Genomic DNA, 18,797 nt, shown 5'->3' on the forward strand with positions numbered 1-18,797 from the left:
CACAAACTACACACATGCACACACATGCACACACGCACGCATAAACACACATGCACACAAGCACATGAGCAAGCACACACACACACGCATGTGCACACACACGCACACACACACAACACACACACACACGCACACACACACATGCACACACTCAAAGTCACACGCTCAAACACACACACACAGAGACAAACATACACACACACAACACAAAACATAACACACGCACTCAAGCACACACACATAGACAGACACACCCCACCACACACACACCCACAAACACACACACACGCAGACGCAGACGCACACAGCACACACATTCATACTTGCACACACACACATTACACACAAGCACACACAACACACGCAGACTCACACACACACACTCACGCATACGCACACACACACACACACAAACATACACAAACACACACACAACACACGTGCACGCACACACGCTTCCACACATGCACACACCCGCACACTCACACACACGTACACATGCATAGACACACAACTAACGAACACAAAACACGCACACACACACACACGCATACACACACGCATGCACATGCACACACGGTTAGACAGACACACACACGCGCACGCATACACACAAAGTGACACAGACACACACACATTCAGACACATACACACACATACACATACGCACTCACACAGAGAGAGAGACACACACACACACTCAAACACAGAGACAGACAACTTAACACAACACACACACACAACACACGCACACCCAAAGACACACGCACAACACACGCACACGTACACGCACAGCGACAGACACACACACACAAAAAACACAAGAACGCAGAACACCCACACACACACCCACACACAGCATAGAGAGACACACACACACCCAAAAATAACACACACACGCACAAACACACACGCACACACGCACCCTCTCACACTCACACACACACAGACAAACACACACACACACACACACAAACACAAACACACATACCCACCCACCCACACACATACAAACACACACTTACACACAAACACACACACACACACACATACTACACATAAAGACACATACAAAACACTCATACACAAACACAACACACACACAACACAAGCAACAACACAACACACACACAAGAACACAACACACGCACACGCACACACCCACACACACACGCGCACAGAGAGACACAGACACCCAGAAATAACACACACATGCAAACACTCTCACCACGCACACACCCTTACTGACACACCGCGCGCGCACAACATTCACATACTGCACCACTCATACTCACACCAAAACAGACACGCACACTCACGCATACACGCAACCCACTCACACCTCAAGCACACATAACAGACAGACACACCCCACCACACACACACACGCACATGCAGACGCACACACGGACGCACGTGCATACTCGCACACACACACACACATACACACACCGCAAACAAAACACACGCCACTAACCACACTCAGCTCACGCATACGCATACACGCACACACATACACACACCCACATACACAACACACCATAACAGACGTGTATGCACACACGCACACGAGCACACATCACAAGCGTCCACACACACACACGCACACTCACACACACAGACAACACACGAACGCAAAACACGCACAACGCGCACACACACCACACACACGCACACGCACACGCACACACACATACACACACACACGCACACGCACACGCACAGAGAGACAAAGACACACACACATTCAGACATACAGACATACACATACACACTAACACACAGAGACAAACACACTAACACAACACACACACACACGCAACACACATACACAACACACGCACACGTACACGTAAACCCACAGACACGCACACACACACAACACACGAACGCAACACACGCACACACACACACACCCACACATAGACGCACACAAAGACACACACACCCAGAAATAACACACGCACAAACACACATGCATACACGCGACCGCTCGCACACGCACACACACAGACAAACAAACACACACACACACACACAAACAGAAACACACACACCCACCCACCCACACACACACACACACACACAAACACATACACACACAAACACAAAACCCACAAACACACATACACATACACCCACACACACGCACACTTAGACCCACTCAAACACAGACACAAACACACACACTCACACAACGACACACGCACACAACACACACACGCACACCTAAACGCACATGCACACACACACACACAACACACACGCACAGGTACACGCAGACACGCACAGACACATACAACACACGAACTTAACACACGCACACGCACACATGCATACCCACACGCACACATGCATACCCACACACATACACAGACACAAAAAATGCATGTGCACACGCACAAACAAAGACACACACATAGACACACAAACACACACGCACACACTCACATGCACACGCGGATAAACACACACACACACAGACACAACATACACATGCGCACACGCACACACGCAGACACACACACAGACACGCACACAACACACGCACACGTACATGCACACACACACAACACACGAACACAACACACGCACACACACACACACACACAGAGAGACACAGACACCTAGGAAAAACACACACATGCACAAACACGCACACACGCACACACCCAAACACATACATTCGCGCGCGCACACATTCGCAAACACGCACCCACTCATACTCACACACACACATACTCACGCATACACGCACCCACTCACACTCTCACACACAAAAAAACACACACACACACACAGAGACCCACTCACACACATATGCACACACACACACACTTACACACAGACACACAAACACAACACACACACGCACACATAAACGCACACGCACACACCCGCAGATACACACAAAACACACACGTTCAGGTACACGCACACATGTACAGACACACACACACAACACACAAACTTAACACACGCACACGACACACACATACACAAACAGAGACAACACACGCATTCGCACACGCACACACACACACACACACCTAGACACATACACCCACACACAAACGCATACACACATAGACACACTCACACACACACATGCAAAGACACAGACACACACATAGACACAAACAGAAAAACGCACACGCACACATCCATACACTCACACGGACACGCGCACATGCACACACATACAAACCCGCACATACACACACACACACACTCACACACAAAGACACATCCACACACTCACACACAAAGACACATACACACACTCCCACACAAAGATAGACACACACACACTTGCACACAATACATGCACACAACACACGCACACGCACAAACACACACACATGCACACCCACACACGCGCGTGAACACATTCGCAAACACGCACCCACTCATACTCACACGAACACACACAATCATGCATACACGCACCCACTCACACTCACACACACACACAGACAAACACACACACACACACACACATAGACCCACAACCACACACACAGACACAAAACCCACAAACACACACACACACCCACACCCACACACAGAGCCACACACACACACACAAACACACACACACACACAGACCCACTCACACACAGACACACACATACGCACGCACACACACACTTACAACATAGACACACAAACACAACACACACAGCAGCACACAACACACGCATATATAAACACACACGCACACACCCGCAACACAGATCCACCACAACAACCCACGTTCAGGTATACGCACACACGTACAGACACACACACAACACACAAACTTAACACACGACACACGCATACACACACACACACAGACACAACACACGCATGCACACACGCACACGCACACATACACCTAGACACACACACCCACACACACACAGACACACTCACACACACACATGCAACGACACAGACACACAAACGCACACGCACACATCCACACACTCACACGGACACGCGCACATGCACACACATACACACACAAATACAAACACGCACACACACACACACACACACACTCACAGACAAAGACACATCCACACACTCACACACAAAGACACATACACACACTCCCACATAGAGATAGTCACACACACAAACCTGCACACAACACATGCACACAACACACGCACACGCACCCACACACACGCACGCACGCACAAATACACAACACACACACACACATACACGCAAAACGCACACGCACACACAGACACAAGCAAACACAACACACGAACGCAACACACACATACACACGTGCGGACACAACACATGCACACGCACAAACGCACATGCACACGCACACACATATGCACACACACAAACGCGCACGCGCACACATGACATAGACACACACACAGACACACACACACACACAAACACAAACACACAGACACACAGACTCACAGACTGACACACAGAGACACACCCACACACTCAGACACAGAGACAACCATACAGAGACACAGAAACATAACACACACACGCACACAAGACACGCACCGTACACAACATACGCACACGAACACGCACACACACGCACAAAAACACAACACACAACACACACACACGCATACACGCAAAATGCACACGCGCACACGCACACACACACAAGCACACACAACACACGAACGCAACACACAAACACACATGTGCGCACACAACACACGAACACAACACATTCACACACACACACACGCACACACGCACATGCACCACACACACGCGCACGCGCACACATCACATACACACACATACACAGACACACACACAGAGAGACAAACAAACACACTCAGACACAGAGACACACACACAAAGACACACAAACACAACACACACACACACACACAACATACACACAAACACATACACATGCACACCCACACACACAACACACACTCGCACACACGCGAAACACACAAGCACATGCACACATGCACACACACACACACACACAAGCACACACAACAGACTAACCTAACACACACACACGGGCGCACAGAAAACACGAACGCAACACATGGACCAACACACACACACATAAGCAAACACACACACGCCCACGCGCACGCCCACATGCACTAACACACACATTAAACATACACACGCACGCTCACACATGCTCACACGCACACTCACCCCAACACGCACTTACACACGCACACGCACACATGATCACATACACGCTTACGGGCACAGGCACACACACACACAACGGCACACGCAATTGCACACAAACACGTACACGCTTACGCGCACAGGCACACACACACACGCACACAATACACATACACACAACACATGCACACATACTAACACACACAACACATGCACACATACTAACACACACACGCAAATAAGGCGCGAACACAACACACGCACACGCACACACACACACACACACATGCGCGCGCACAAATACACAACACACACACATACATGCAAAACGCACACGCGCACACGCACACACAGACACAAGCAAACACAACACACGAACGCGACACACATACACACACGTGCGGATACAACACATGCACACGCACATGCACCCGCACACACATATGCACACACAGAAACGCGCAAGCGCACACATGACATACACACGCACACACAGACACACACAAACACACAGACACACACAAACACACACACACACACACACATTAAGACGCACACACACATTAAGACGCACACACACATAAACTAACACACAGAGACACACTCACACACTCAGACATAGAGATAGACATACAAAGACACAGAAACAGAACACCCCCACGCACACAACACACGCACACACACACACAACACACAATACACACACACACGCATACACACAAAATGCACACGCACACACACCCAAGCACACGAACGCAACACACACACACATGTGCGTACACAACACACGAACACAACACATGCACACGCACATTCGCACATGCACCACACACTCGCACATGCACCACACACACATACGCACACACACACACGAGTACGCACACACATCACATACACACACACACGGAGACACACACACACAGAGACAAACGTACACACTTAAACACAGAGACACACACACACACACAAACACAACACACACACACACACACAAACAACACACGCACACAACACACGCACAAACACATACACACGCACACCCAAACACAACACACACGCACACACGCAAAACGCACAAGCACACGCGCACATGCACACACACACACACAAGCACACACAGTACACTAACCTAACACACACACACACACACGGGCGCACAGAAAACACGAACGCAACACATGCACCAACACACACACACATGCACACACACATAAACAAACACACACACGCCCACGCGTACGCCCACATGCACTGACACACACACTCACACACACTCATAAACAAACACACACACGCCCACGCGTACGCCCACATGCACTGACACACAAATTAAACAAACACACGCACGCTCACACATGCTCACGCGCACACTCACCCCCACACACACTTACACACGCACACGCACACATGATCACATACACGCTTACGCGCACAGGCACACACACACAAAACCCCACACGCATTCACACACGCACACGCCCACACGAACACGTACACGCTTATGCGCACAGGCACACACACACACGCACGCATACACAGACATACGCACACAATACACACACACAACACACGCACACGTACACACACTAACACACCCACACGAACACAACACACGCACACACACACACACACACACACACATATGCGCGCACAAATACACAACACACACACACAAATACACGCAAAATGCACGCGCACACACAGACAAGAGCAAACACAACACACGAACGCAACACACATACACACACACACGTGCGGACACAACACATGAACACAACACATGCACACGCACACACGCACATGCACCACGCACACACATACACGTGCACACGCACACACATCACATACACACACACACACTCACACACAGACATACACACACACACACACAGATAAACACACACACAAAGACACACAAACACAACACACACACGCAAACAACACACGCACAAACACATACACGGGCACACCCACACACACAACACACACACGCAAAACGCACAAGCACAGGCACACAAGGACACACACACAAACAAGCACACACAACACACGAACCTATCACGAACACACACACACATACGGGCGCATAGAAAACACGAAAGCAACACATTCACCAACACACACGCACATGCACACACACATAAGATAACACACACACGCCCACGTGCACGCCTACATGCACTGACACACACATCAAACACACACACGCACGTGCACACTCACCCCCACACGCACTTACACATGCACACGCACACATGATCACATACACGCTTACGCGCATAGGCACACACAAACACACAACCGCACACACAATCACCCGCGCACACGCCCACATGAACACGTACACGCTTACGCGAATAAGCACACACACACGCGCGCGCACACACACACACACAATACACACACAACACACGCACACGCACACGCACACACACACTAACACACACACGCAAACAACACACGAACACAACACACGCACACGCACACACCCACATGGACACAAACAGACGCGCACACACACACACACACATGAACACAACACTCGCACACACACACAAGCACACAGACACATACGCACACACACGCACATGGATGCGCATGCGCACATGCACGCACAGAACTCACACACGCACACACCAAAACATGCATACGTGCATACTCACACGTCACACACGCACACAAAGACACACAACACACACACACGCACGCACACACAAGCACACACAACACACGAACGCAACACACACACATGTGCGAACACAACACACGAACACAACACATGCACACGCACACACGCACATGCACACGCACACACACATACGCACACCCACAAATGCGCACATACGCACACACACATGCATACGCACATGCGCGCGCGCACACATGACATACACACACACAGACACACGCACACACACACACAGAGATTGAAACACACAGACACACACAGATATACACACACACACATTCAGACGCACGCACACACACAGACTCACACATAGAGACACACCAACACACTCAGACACAGAGACAGACATACACAGACACAGAAACAGAACACACACACACATACACAAGACACGCACACAACACACACACACCCACACGCACACATGCGCGCACACACGCACAGACACACACACAACACACACACACATACACGCAAAACGCACACGTGCACACGCACATACACAGAAGCACACACAACACATGAACGCAACACACACACACACGTTCGCACACAACACACGAACACAACACACACACACAACACACACACACAACACACACACACATACGCACACACACACATACGCACGCGCACACGTCACATACACACACACACGCACACACAGGCACACACATACAGAGACACACACACACTCAGATACACAAACACAACACACACACACGCAAACAACACTCGCACACAACACACGCGTACACACATAAACACGCACACCCACACACACAACACACGCACGCACGCAAAATGCACAAGCACACGCACACATGCACACACACACACATACACAACACACAAACGTAACACACATACACACGGGCGCACAGAAAACACGAACGCAACACAAGCACCAACACACACGCACATGCACACACAGATACGCAAACACACACACGCCCAAGCGCACGCCCACATGCACTGACACACACAGGTCGAGCTCTAAAATCTCAAGGTCGAGGTCCAAGTTATCTCGATCAGCAACATAGCTTGGCCGGACAACCCAGCTCCCGACAATCAACAACTCGGCATGCAATAACCAACTTAGTAAAACACCTTAACCTGACATATATCAAAAAGACAACACAGTCACATGGTACAACAACATGGAAACCTATTTAAACAACACAACAAAACACTAAAACATCATGCAACATATTGAAAAGCACGACAAAGCACTAAAACATCATGCCAACATAATAAACAACTCATATCAAATAAGAAAAACTTAACAACATATAAAAGCACCACAACATCACCTAAACAACACGATATTATACAAAAAATGACATGACATAGTATAAAACACCATGGCATCCACACAAACAAAACAACAACAACAAACAACATGCTTAATATTTAAACAACATATCCACGTTAAGACACAAACAAAACGACTTGCCTATAATATGAACCTATACAAGTCAGCACTCAAACAAATCAAAAGAGACAAAATAGCATGGCCAAAGAGTAAACAACTCGACTCATGCAAAAAACACAGCTAAAGAAAAACAGCGCAATTACAGGGAAAACAACTCGACTTCGAGGGAAAACAACACAGTCTAAGCATAAATAGCTCCGCCTAGGTGAACAACCCGGTTTGAAAGAAAAAATCATCATTAACCAACAATTACCAACTAAGTACGTACCTAAACACCTCGCCAAAACCTAGAAACAACCTAGTCTGGAAGAAAATTGAACAACACGCTTAATAGAAGAAGTGATTAACGTGAAATAGAAAAGAAAATATGTACCATGCAAAATTTTGGACCACAGTAAACATAGAAGGAACAATCAACATGGAACCAAGCATGCACTTCAAAAGAAAATAATAAACAACATACTTATTTATAAAGAAAATCAACGTGAAACAAAAGCATGCATTGTAGAAATAATGGTCAGCATAATAATTGAGAATCAGAAACCAACATGGACAAAATAATGCATCATGAACCCCAAAATTGAATCTGAAAGGCGACAACCATCATCAACACAGTGGCTATCACACAAGCATAATTTTCTCCTACACCACACACACCACAACTCAAACACAGCATGGACAAGAGAGGAACAAATAAGGCCAAGCAACAACAATAAAGATAATCTAGACAATAATACAACATGGACATGATACAACTAAACCAATTAACGTACACATGGAACAAACCAAAAATAGTTCTTCTTACAAATATCACAACAAATTAATCTATGCATTTAGAATCATACAAAACAAACAATAAGGATAACTCTCTTTACCTTAGTTTTATTATTACCTTTCCTTGATCAGAAAATGACATGTTACTACTCTTGAGCTCTCACGAAACTTCAACATGAACATTATTTTTTTCTCACAATACACTCACTTTTTTAACTCTTTTTCTCGTGTTTAAGGTTTCTATGTAAAAACCCATAAAATAAAAATAAAATATATTTTAATTTTGAGTGATCTCTAAGTAAATATTTCAATTTATTTTTTTTCTAAATTGCCTTATTTTGCATGTTAGACTTGGTGAACACAATATCTAGTATCTAGTGACACACACCACATTTTTACATAATACAAATTAATAAAAGAAATAAAACATGTATTATGCACCTAAGAATGGAATCTATAATCATCAATACATAATAAGGAATTATAACCAACTGTGTCACATTTTACTTCTATATAACTTGTATTTTCTTATTTTAGGGTTACCTTTTGGAAAGCATGCCTTCATCTACTAATCTTAGCCCAACCATAATATAATCATACTACTACTAAATCTCCTGTAACGGCCCAACTGGTCGTCTATCATGCTATATTTAGGTTTAATGGCTGACAGGACACAAGCTGGTTGAGGATCGATAGTAGTCGTCTATTAGTTCACTCACGTCAACGGCTAGTTCGCTAGCCCCCAAGTTCAAGTTCGAGCAGGTGCAGTGATGACTTGTGACAGTGTTGGCATGTGATCCTATTATAAGTTATTAAAAGTCATTTTGAAAGTTTGGAATAAATAATTTCAATAATTGTGAATTCGAATTTGAAAACTACATGTGATCCAATTATAAGTTATTATAATTCATTTTGAAAGTTTGGAATGAATAGTTCAATAATAATCGTGAACTCGAATTCGAAGATAGATAAAGAGTGTTACTCCCTACACCATCCCACTTTGCTCCCTGCACCACCACATTTTTTTTAAATTCCAAAATTATCTTTATATTTTAAAATATCCTACATCTCACCTCTTTTCTTCAACGGATGTCAACATCCGTTGAAGAAAAAATTCTTCAACGAATGTGCCACATCCGTTGAGTTTCTTTTTTTTTTAATTTTTAGTTTTTTAATTTATTGTATTTTAAATTAATATATAAATATTATTTAATTTTTTTAAAATTATTACTTAATTATTTATAAAATAATTTTATTTTATTTAATAAAATAATTATTATTAATTTAATTTATGTATTATTATTTAAATAATAATTAAAATATTTTTTATAGATATATTAAAACGGATGTGCCACATCCGGATGTGGCGACATCCGTTGATTTTTTTTTGTTTTTAGTTTTTTTATTTTTTATTTTAAAAATATATAAATATTATTTAATTATTTTAAAATTATTACTTAATTATTTATGAATTAATTTTATTTTATTTAATAAAATAATTATTATTAATTTTAATATATGTATTATTATTTAAATAATAATTAAAAAATTTGTTATAAATCTACTAAAAGGAAACGGATGTGACGACATCCGTTGAATTAGTTTTTTTTTTTAGTTTAGTTTTTTAATTTTTTACATTTTAAATTAATATATAAATAATATTTAATTTTTTCAAAATTATTACTTAATTATTTATAAATTAATTTTATTTTATTTAATAAAATAAATATTATTAATTTAATTTATATATTATTATTTAAATAATAAATAAAATACTTTTTAAAAATCTATTAAACGGCACATCTTTTTTTTTAAATAAAAATAATAAACTAAAATATAAAATATGTAAACGGATGTCAACTTCCATTCATGGATGTCAACATCCATTGAAGGTGAAACGGATGTTGATATCCGTTTTATAGAAGGACAAATTAGATATGGGGTAATGTAGAGAGCGGTTGGTGGTGGTGGAGAGAGTAAAGATAAATTTACCATGAACCATTCCAAATACAAGTATCGTCTATTTGAACTTATTAGAGAGTTCTGAAAATATAACCCAAGGCTCTTAGGAAATTTTTATTTTATTAACATATTCTTATGATTTAGAAGATTGGATTTTTTTGGCTTGATATATTATATAAAACCTTAAACTATAACTAAAAAGACAAGTCCAAAACTTAAGAACTTAAATTTTTTGACTTAAAATATTATTAATTACTAGATTATTCACTCTTTATATTTATTCTTTAGACAATCAATTTTTTATCAGAAATAATATCATACCAAAATAGCTTTTCTGAACATCAAATTCAAAGAATTCTAAAACTAATGAAAATTTCACATTTTTTTTCTAAAAGACATAGGTACAACTCGATAAAAAGAAAGGATAGTACTCAAGAACATTCTCCTTATTGCAAGAAAAATTAAGTCATGCAAGAAAACAGTGATCCGGCCACAGTTCCTGAAAATTACGATTTTAAAAAACAATAAAATTTATTTAAGTTGTACGAAATATTCCTAAAACTACGTATACTGTTTCCTAAAAATTAAAAAGCAATGTCTTACTTTCTGAAATCGTTCATTCTTAATCATAATAAATAATTTATTAAAAATAACCATACGTTTTATGCAGTAAAATTTTCATTTTAACCGGAAAAAAATTACTATAGTTCCACTCTACATGCATAAATGATTATATGGACTTGACCAAATATCATTCCCAGAAACATTATTTCTTGAAAATATTTTCTAAAATTAAATCAAATGAGAAAACATTTTTTTTTTCAAAACTTCATATTCCCACTTAACAAAAATAATATTACTTGATTTATAGGATCTTTTCACAAGATCTTACTTCAAAAACCAAATAAAAATCAAATTGACAACAAATATTCACTTTAATGAGATTCTCTATCATATGTGACTAAGACTCAGCAAAAAGTAATATAACATCTCAAAATAAGACCTTTTATTATAGAGATGCAATGCCCTTCAAAATTCTTTTTAAATTTAGATTTCTACTAAGCATTCAAATCTCCTTTTTCTGTAGTTTCATTTCCAACATCAAAAAGAGCAAATTTTCAGAACCATCAAACAAGGGCTATACTAGCAAGTTTAACCTAACGAATATTTGTAGGATTGGATCATCAACAAGCAAAAAAATGCAAAATAATAGAAAATTAGGATGATTTTTGGAAATGATGGTAATAAACTTAAATATCCAATTCTACGGATCTAGTTCAAAATGTGGACTACTAACAGCCCTAGTCAAAATCCATCCATGAGGAAAAAAAAATGTATCTAACAGCAGAAAAAAGAAACAGTCTACACAAAATGTGTCTACAGTTAACTTTTACAACTTAACTTACCCACATCAGTAAATAGGCAACTTGATCTTTCAAGTGATAATTTACTAGGTTTGCCAAAAAGAAAAGTTTGTCTGCTAACATCTTTCTAAATAGTTCCATCCTGCTGTCTGGTCTTACAGCTACAGCTGAGAAACATGATGCAATATCATAAATCACGTTCTACATTTATGCTATTTCTACGCCACAAAGACAGAAATTATACACCTGAAAGGACAAGTTAAATATTAGTTAAGAATGTAAGAAACACTTTTTAGCTTAGAGAACAAATACATTGTCAGTTAGTCCTTTACTCAATCAATATAAATCAGTAAGTAATAATTGATTCATCATTGCCAAGGGATGGTCAAATATCGGATTTCAAGTATACATGCTAGTTATAAAAAACATTCATGCATCTTTCAACAACTTTTGCTTAAGGAAAAATGAATTCATGAACATGGTAGCACAGCTTCTACACCTGGATTCAGCAATCTGGATTTGAAAAAGGATTTCTATTGCTAGCAAATTTAAGTCAAAGTAAACTTTCAGGAAAATCATCGTTTGAAAATATATTATAACCATTTTACAAGACCCTTTACTATTTTTCTCTGTATGTTTTGGTAGGGAAAAGATTTAAACCTTTTCTTTTATTGAAAATAATCAAGTGGCATCAGGATTCAGGGATGAACAAAAGGGAGGAAAATATATTTCAATTATAGTAAAAAACAGAAATAACAATATAATTAGTTTAAAAACAAAACTGCACAAGCATAGTCTTGCATGCAACAGCAAAAATATTTTAAATATGGGTAAACTAAGCTTTTGTACCTCCAAAATTGGTCCATATTAAAATTGGTACCTCCAAAAAACTCTGATTTTGATACTCTTCAATAAATATGTGAATTTGATCCTGATATATGTATTCTGTTACTTTTAAATTAACGTCACAGGCCAACATTCCTTCAAATATCTTACAAGATTATGTCAACACAGTTAATTCAAGAGTAATAAAGTTCCTGTTGGAAACTTTGCATATTTATGAAATGTCGGACATCAAAAACACTAACAAAAAATTAGAGGTGTCAATTTCAATATAGACAATTTTTGTAAGTACCAAAAAACTTATTTTAACCCTTTCAAAATTAACCGTGAATTTATCTCAAAATTTCAAAATTTCAAAACACCTAATCTTTCGTTTCAATATTACAATTAGAAATGCAGAGGGGCAAGAAAATAGAAAACTAGAGGTCACAAACTTCCTGATGCCATAATTTAATAAATCACCAATACAAAAGCTTAATCACTTATGCCCAAAAGTGCGAGATAAGAAGAAAAATTATTTAGTTTATAACAAAGTGTTTTGAATAGTTGTAGACTAACCTTATCCTTCAGTACATTCATTCAGAGGCCTCTTCATCCAAAACTCATAGGACAAATAATTAACAAAAGTAACCCCTGCATTTCACAGATTCACATAAGCATTTCTTTTTACTATGACCTGCCTTGAGAGGAAGAACCGTCCCATAATCAAAAGTTAACTCCATCATAGGAGGGATATGTCTAATTGCATAGAAAGCAATGTGGAGATCTGAAAAATTCTTATTTTCATGTATGACTGGACGCCATAATACATTTGGAGAGCAGCTGTGATTCATAAACCGAGCAACATTCCCTTCATTAATTGCGGATATATATAGGGGGGATGGGATTTTTGGAGCTTCAGTGTCACCTGGAAAAACTTCCAGTTGTTGATAAATGCGAGTAGAATCAAAAATGTAATCATCAAGATTGTCACCACCAAGCTCCTCCTCCACTCTGGCACTGTCTATGACTTCCCCAGCATACTCACATATGAAAGATCCTGCTCGAATAGCATCCCATGATCTAAGAGCCCATCCTTTATTCTTGGTTTTATAAACCTCCAAACGAAACTTCAAGCCACTTTGAGAAATCCTGTTTCGGCAATTAGGAGGACATTGACAAGAAGGACCACACTCATATATAACAGATTTTAGGTCTGCAATTAATGAAGCTGAAGAATATGGTAGATAGCCACCATTCTTTTGAACACAAGGACAGTTAGAATTGTTAGGTTGGCATCCACCAATACAAGAACATCCAATAGAGGATTCCAGCGGAGCAGTTGGCCTCAAATTCTTAAGATTTGGGTGGTAAGTGAAATATGCAGGGCCCTTCTCGGCATCAACATCATTCACAAGACAAACAGGTACTTTTTCGGCCCCAGAAGTAAGATCAGGCAATATAACCCCAGCTCTTGGAGCAGATTTCTCAGTCCATTGTTGAATGGATTTCCAAATCATATATGCTGGAGGCTGTCCAGGCAACCTGCCTAATTTATACTTGAACACATTGAAACCAGATTTTGATTTGTCCACCCAGGAATCTTGAATCTTGTAAAGACCATCATAGACATATACCTTCCCCGTTGGATGATACAAATCCTTCAAACCCCTAATTACCCTCACTTCGTTACCTCTATGAGCACTGTTATCCAAAGCAAGATTACCCCTTTCAAGCTTTTGATCACTTGCTCCCTTGTCACGGTTAACCCCACCTTGGCCACTGTAAATCAGCACATCCCCATCCTCCACATCATCTTCATACCCTCCAGATGAGACAATACTTACAGCTAAGGGCTCTTCCTCTTGACTGGTTTTGGTACCGATGTAATCAATTCCAGCCATAGAAGGTGAATGTAAACCCACTAAGCATAATTCAAATCTGAAAAGAAAATATCCCCAATCTCAACACCAGACACAAGTCCAATATGTTTCTTGCTGTTGGTCCGAATACCTTTATTCATCATAATTGCACCTGCCCTCAAGTCTGGTCGTTTTGCTACAGCGTTAGCAGCCCTATTTGAATCCTCAATTTGTCCAAGCTTCCTTCGCATTACTTCATATATCATGAGTGTATATGCAACTGAGTCCCTGCTACCTTCGGGTTGATTTAGTACATTAAAAACCAATGGGTTAAGTGACTTGAGAATATCAGCAGCCACTGCATCTGGATCAACATCCCCAGAACCAACACTCGGCGGTCCCTTTATCTTGTTCTGCAACTTGCGCTTTGATCTTTTAGCCGCAGTTGTTGCATCTGCCTCAACTTCCTCTATCACAGCATTACTGTAGCCATCTTCCTGTGCGACCTGTCCCCGACTTCGGGTACTCCTCCTCGATGTGCCCAAATCACCATTAGTAGCTCCAGTTGGCGTCCTGAATGAATTAATTGGAATTGCAGTCGATATAGGAGCAGCAGGAGTAGCAGGCATACGTTGACCAGTGGGGGTTTGTGCATTCTGCTCTGAGAGCCTCTGGGACTCCGGGGAGATGAAGAATGGATAGAAGGGTGCAACCCCAGAAGGGAAAGGACCAGAAGGTGAAACACAGACAAATGGAGCACCCCCTTGGGGAGCTGAAGATGAAGCAGGATTAGATGGTGAAGGGAACACAGGAACAAGCGTTCTTAATGGCTTCACGTTCAAAACCCTAGTCTTATCAAAGGACCCAGATGCAGGAGCAGCGTCTTGACCAAAATGGTGTTCCATTGGCACAAATTTGAAGCAGTACAAACAATCTATCGTCTACAAAGCAACCTTGCCAAATGCTTAGCACCCAACAATCTCAGTGCACAGAAAAAACAATGAAATGCTAGAATAACAAAAATAAGTACAAAAGATCACACTACAAGGGATCAAACATGCAACCCTTGGAGATTACACAGGGATAAACAACACAGTTCCTGTAACAAAATGCAATAAAATTCGGAGTCACTAGCCGGGAAAAAAAATAGAACCATAAAACTTTCTACCTGTTATCATTCAGATTTGTAAAAAAAAAACAAAAACCTAGCACAAAACTAACGACAAAAAAGACATGCAAAACCACCACCTTGAACGGACGAAAAGAACATGAAAAGGGCAACAGAGAAACAAAAATACAAGCTTTATATCCTAATTCAGATCAGATCCTAGGGTTTCAAAAATGGTAGAAAAATCAAATCCAGGGTGAGGACTCCTACACTGGATAACAAAATTGAATCTTTCAGCTACAAAAGTGAAACTGAGGCAAACCTGAAATGGGATTTGCAGATTAAACTGAGCTCTAGTCAGTCCATGAAAGTTCCCCAGCCAAAGCTCCTTTGGTATAGTTTTTGTTTTAGAGAGAGAAAGAGAAGGCGAATTTTCTGTCTTCTGTCTTTATTTGGTCCAGAAATGATCAGGTGCTGGTGAGAACAGGATGAGGTGCTTTTTGTAGATCACTATGCTGACGTGGTGACATGTGGTTGGACATTTGAGGAAAGTGAATTTTGAAATGTGATTATCCTAAATGAAGCTTCCACGGTGACCTTTTGGGTGAAGCAGAAGGTTGAATAAAGAGTTGAGAAATGAACGGGTCAGATTTAGACAGCTGATGAGCTAACGGTGTGGAGGATTCGTAGGAGAAGGAAAAATGAGAAATTGATACAAGAGGTTACTACAAAATATCCCTAGGTGTTTTGGTTTTCTTTATTAAACATTTATCATTCTTTGTCCATGCCTTGACTTCTCATTTATGGAACTTTTATGTATTGTATTCAAACTATCTTCTATGAAACAAATTTGTATTTTAATAAAAAAAACAAATATACTTAAGAATGAATTTCTGTTACTAAATGTAAAATGATGAAGAAAAAGTAAAAGATATATATTAACTATAACTCTTACAAAACTTATCTTAAATATACATTTCTTTCTATAAATATAAATTAAATACTTCACTCCTCACCTCTTTAATATAAATTAACTATAAATCCAAACTATAGTTTATAAACAAATTTACATGTTACATCAAAATCTAGAAAAATTCAAATTAATATTTAACTGAATGAATAAACAATTTGTAGGTTTTTATTTCCATTATTTTGAGTGAAAGTATTTGAATTAATTATGTATTACTTTAATATTATTTATTATGATACTAAAACATAGTTATACAATGTTAATGTCATGTGTTCCGTATGTAAAAAATATCAGTCCAAATTAATATGAAGAGAAATTTACATATTTTATTCCCTACATATAGATCATTCCATTAAATCTCTACTTTGCATTATATTAATCAGATCGCATATAGTTTTACTCACAAATAAATTTATAAGAAATTCAATTGAAAATAAGGTATTTAGAACTTTTCTCAAAGTTGATTACATTCTATTCTACCAATTTGGTTTTTAAGAGTGAACCATCCAATTTCTTTTGGAGACAAATTTTTTTCTTTTAAAAGGACTGAAAGAAGTTGAGAATACTAATCTTTATATTTTTTATATATATTTAAAAAGTAGATATATATAAATTCAATTTTTTAATGTGAATAAATTTACATTATTAATAAATCATAATGGACAT

The 18,797-nt window shown here is 40.4% G+C and overlaps 1 protein-coding gene across 1 annotated transcript; it reads right to left on the minus strand.

The window, feature by feature from the left end:
• Positions 1–13,205: 13,205 nt before the first annotated feature.
• On the minus strand, positions 13,206–17,616 carry LOC148197384 (histone-lysine N-methyltransferase, H3 lysine-9 specific SUVH1-like). Its single transcript, XM_088093135.1, is given in 4 exon segments — positions 13,206–13,615; positions 14,771–16,139; positions 16,142–16,994; positions 17,484–17,616. Coding segments are annotated over 2 exon segments (2,127 nt in total). The 5' UTR covers positions 16,959–16,994; positions 17,484–17,616; the 3' UTR covers positions 13,206–13,615; positions 14,771–14,829.
• Positions 17,617–18,797: the final 1,181 nt, after the last annotated feature.

This window comes from Vigna umbellata, chromosome 6, assembly GCF_029865625.1.
Source record: "Vigna umbellata cultivar VRB3 chromosome 6, Vumbellata_1.0, whole genome shotgun sequence".
Taxonomy (NCBI): Eukaryota; Viridiplantae; Streptophyta; class Magnoliopsida; order Fabales; family Fabaceae; genus Vigna; species Vigna umbellata.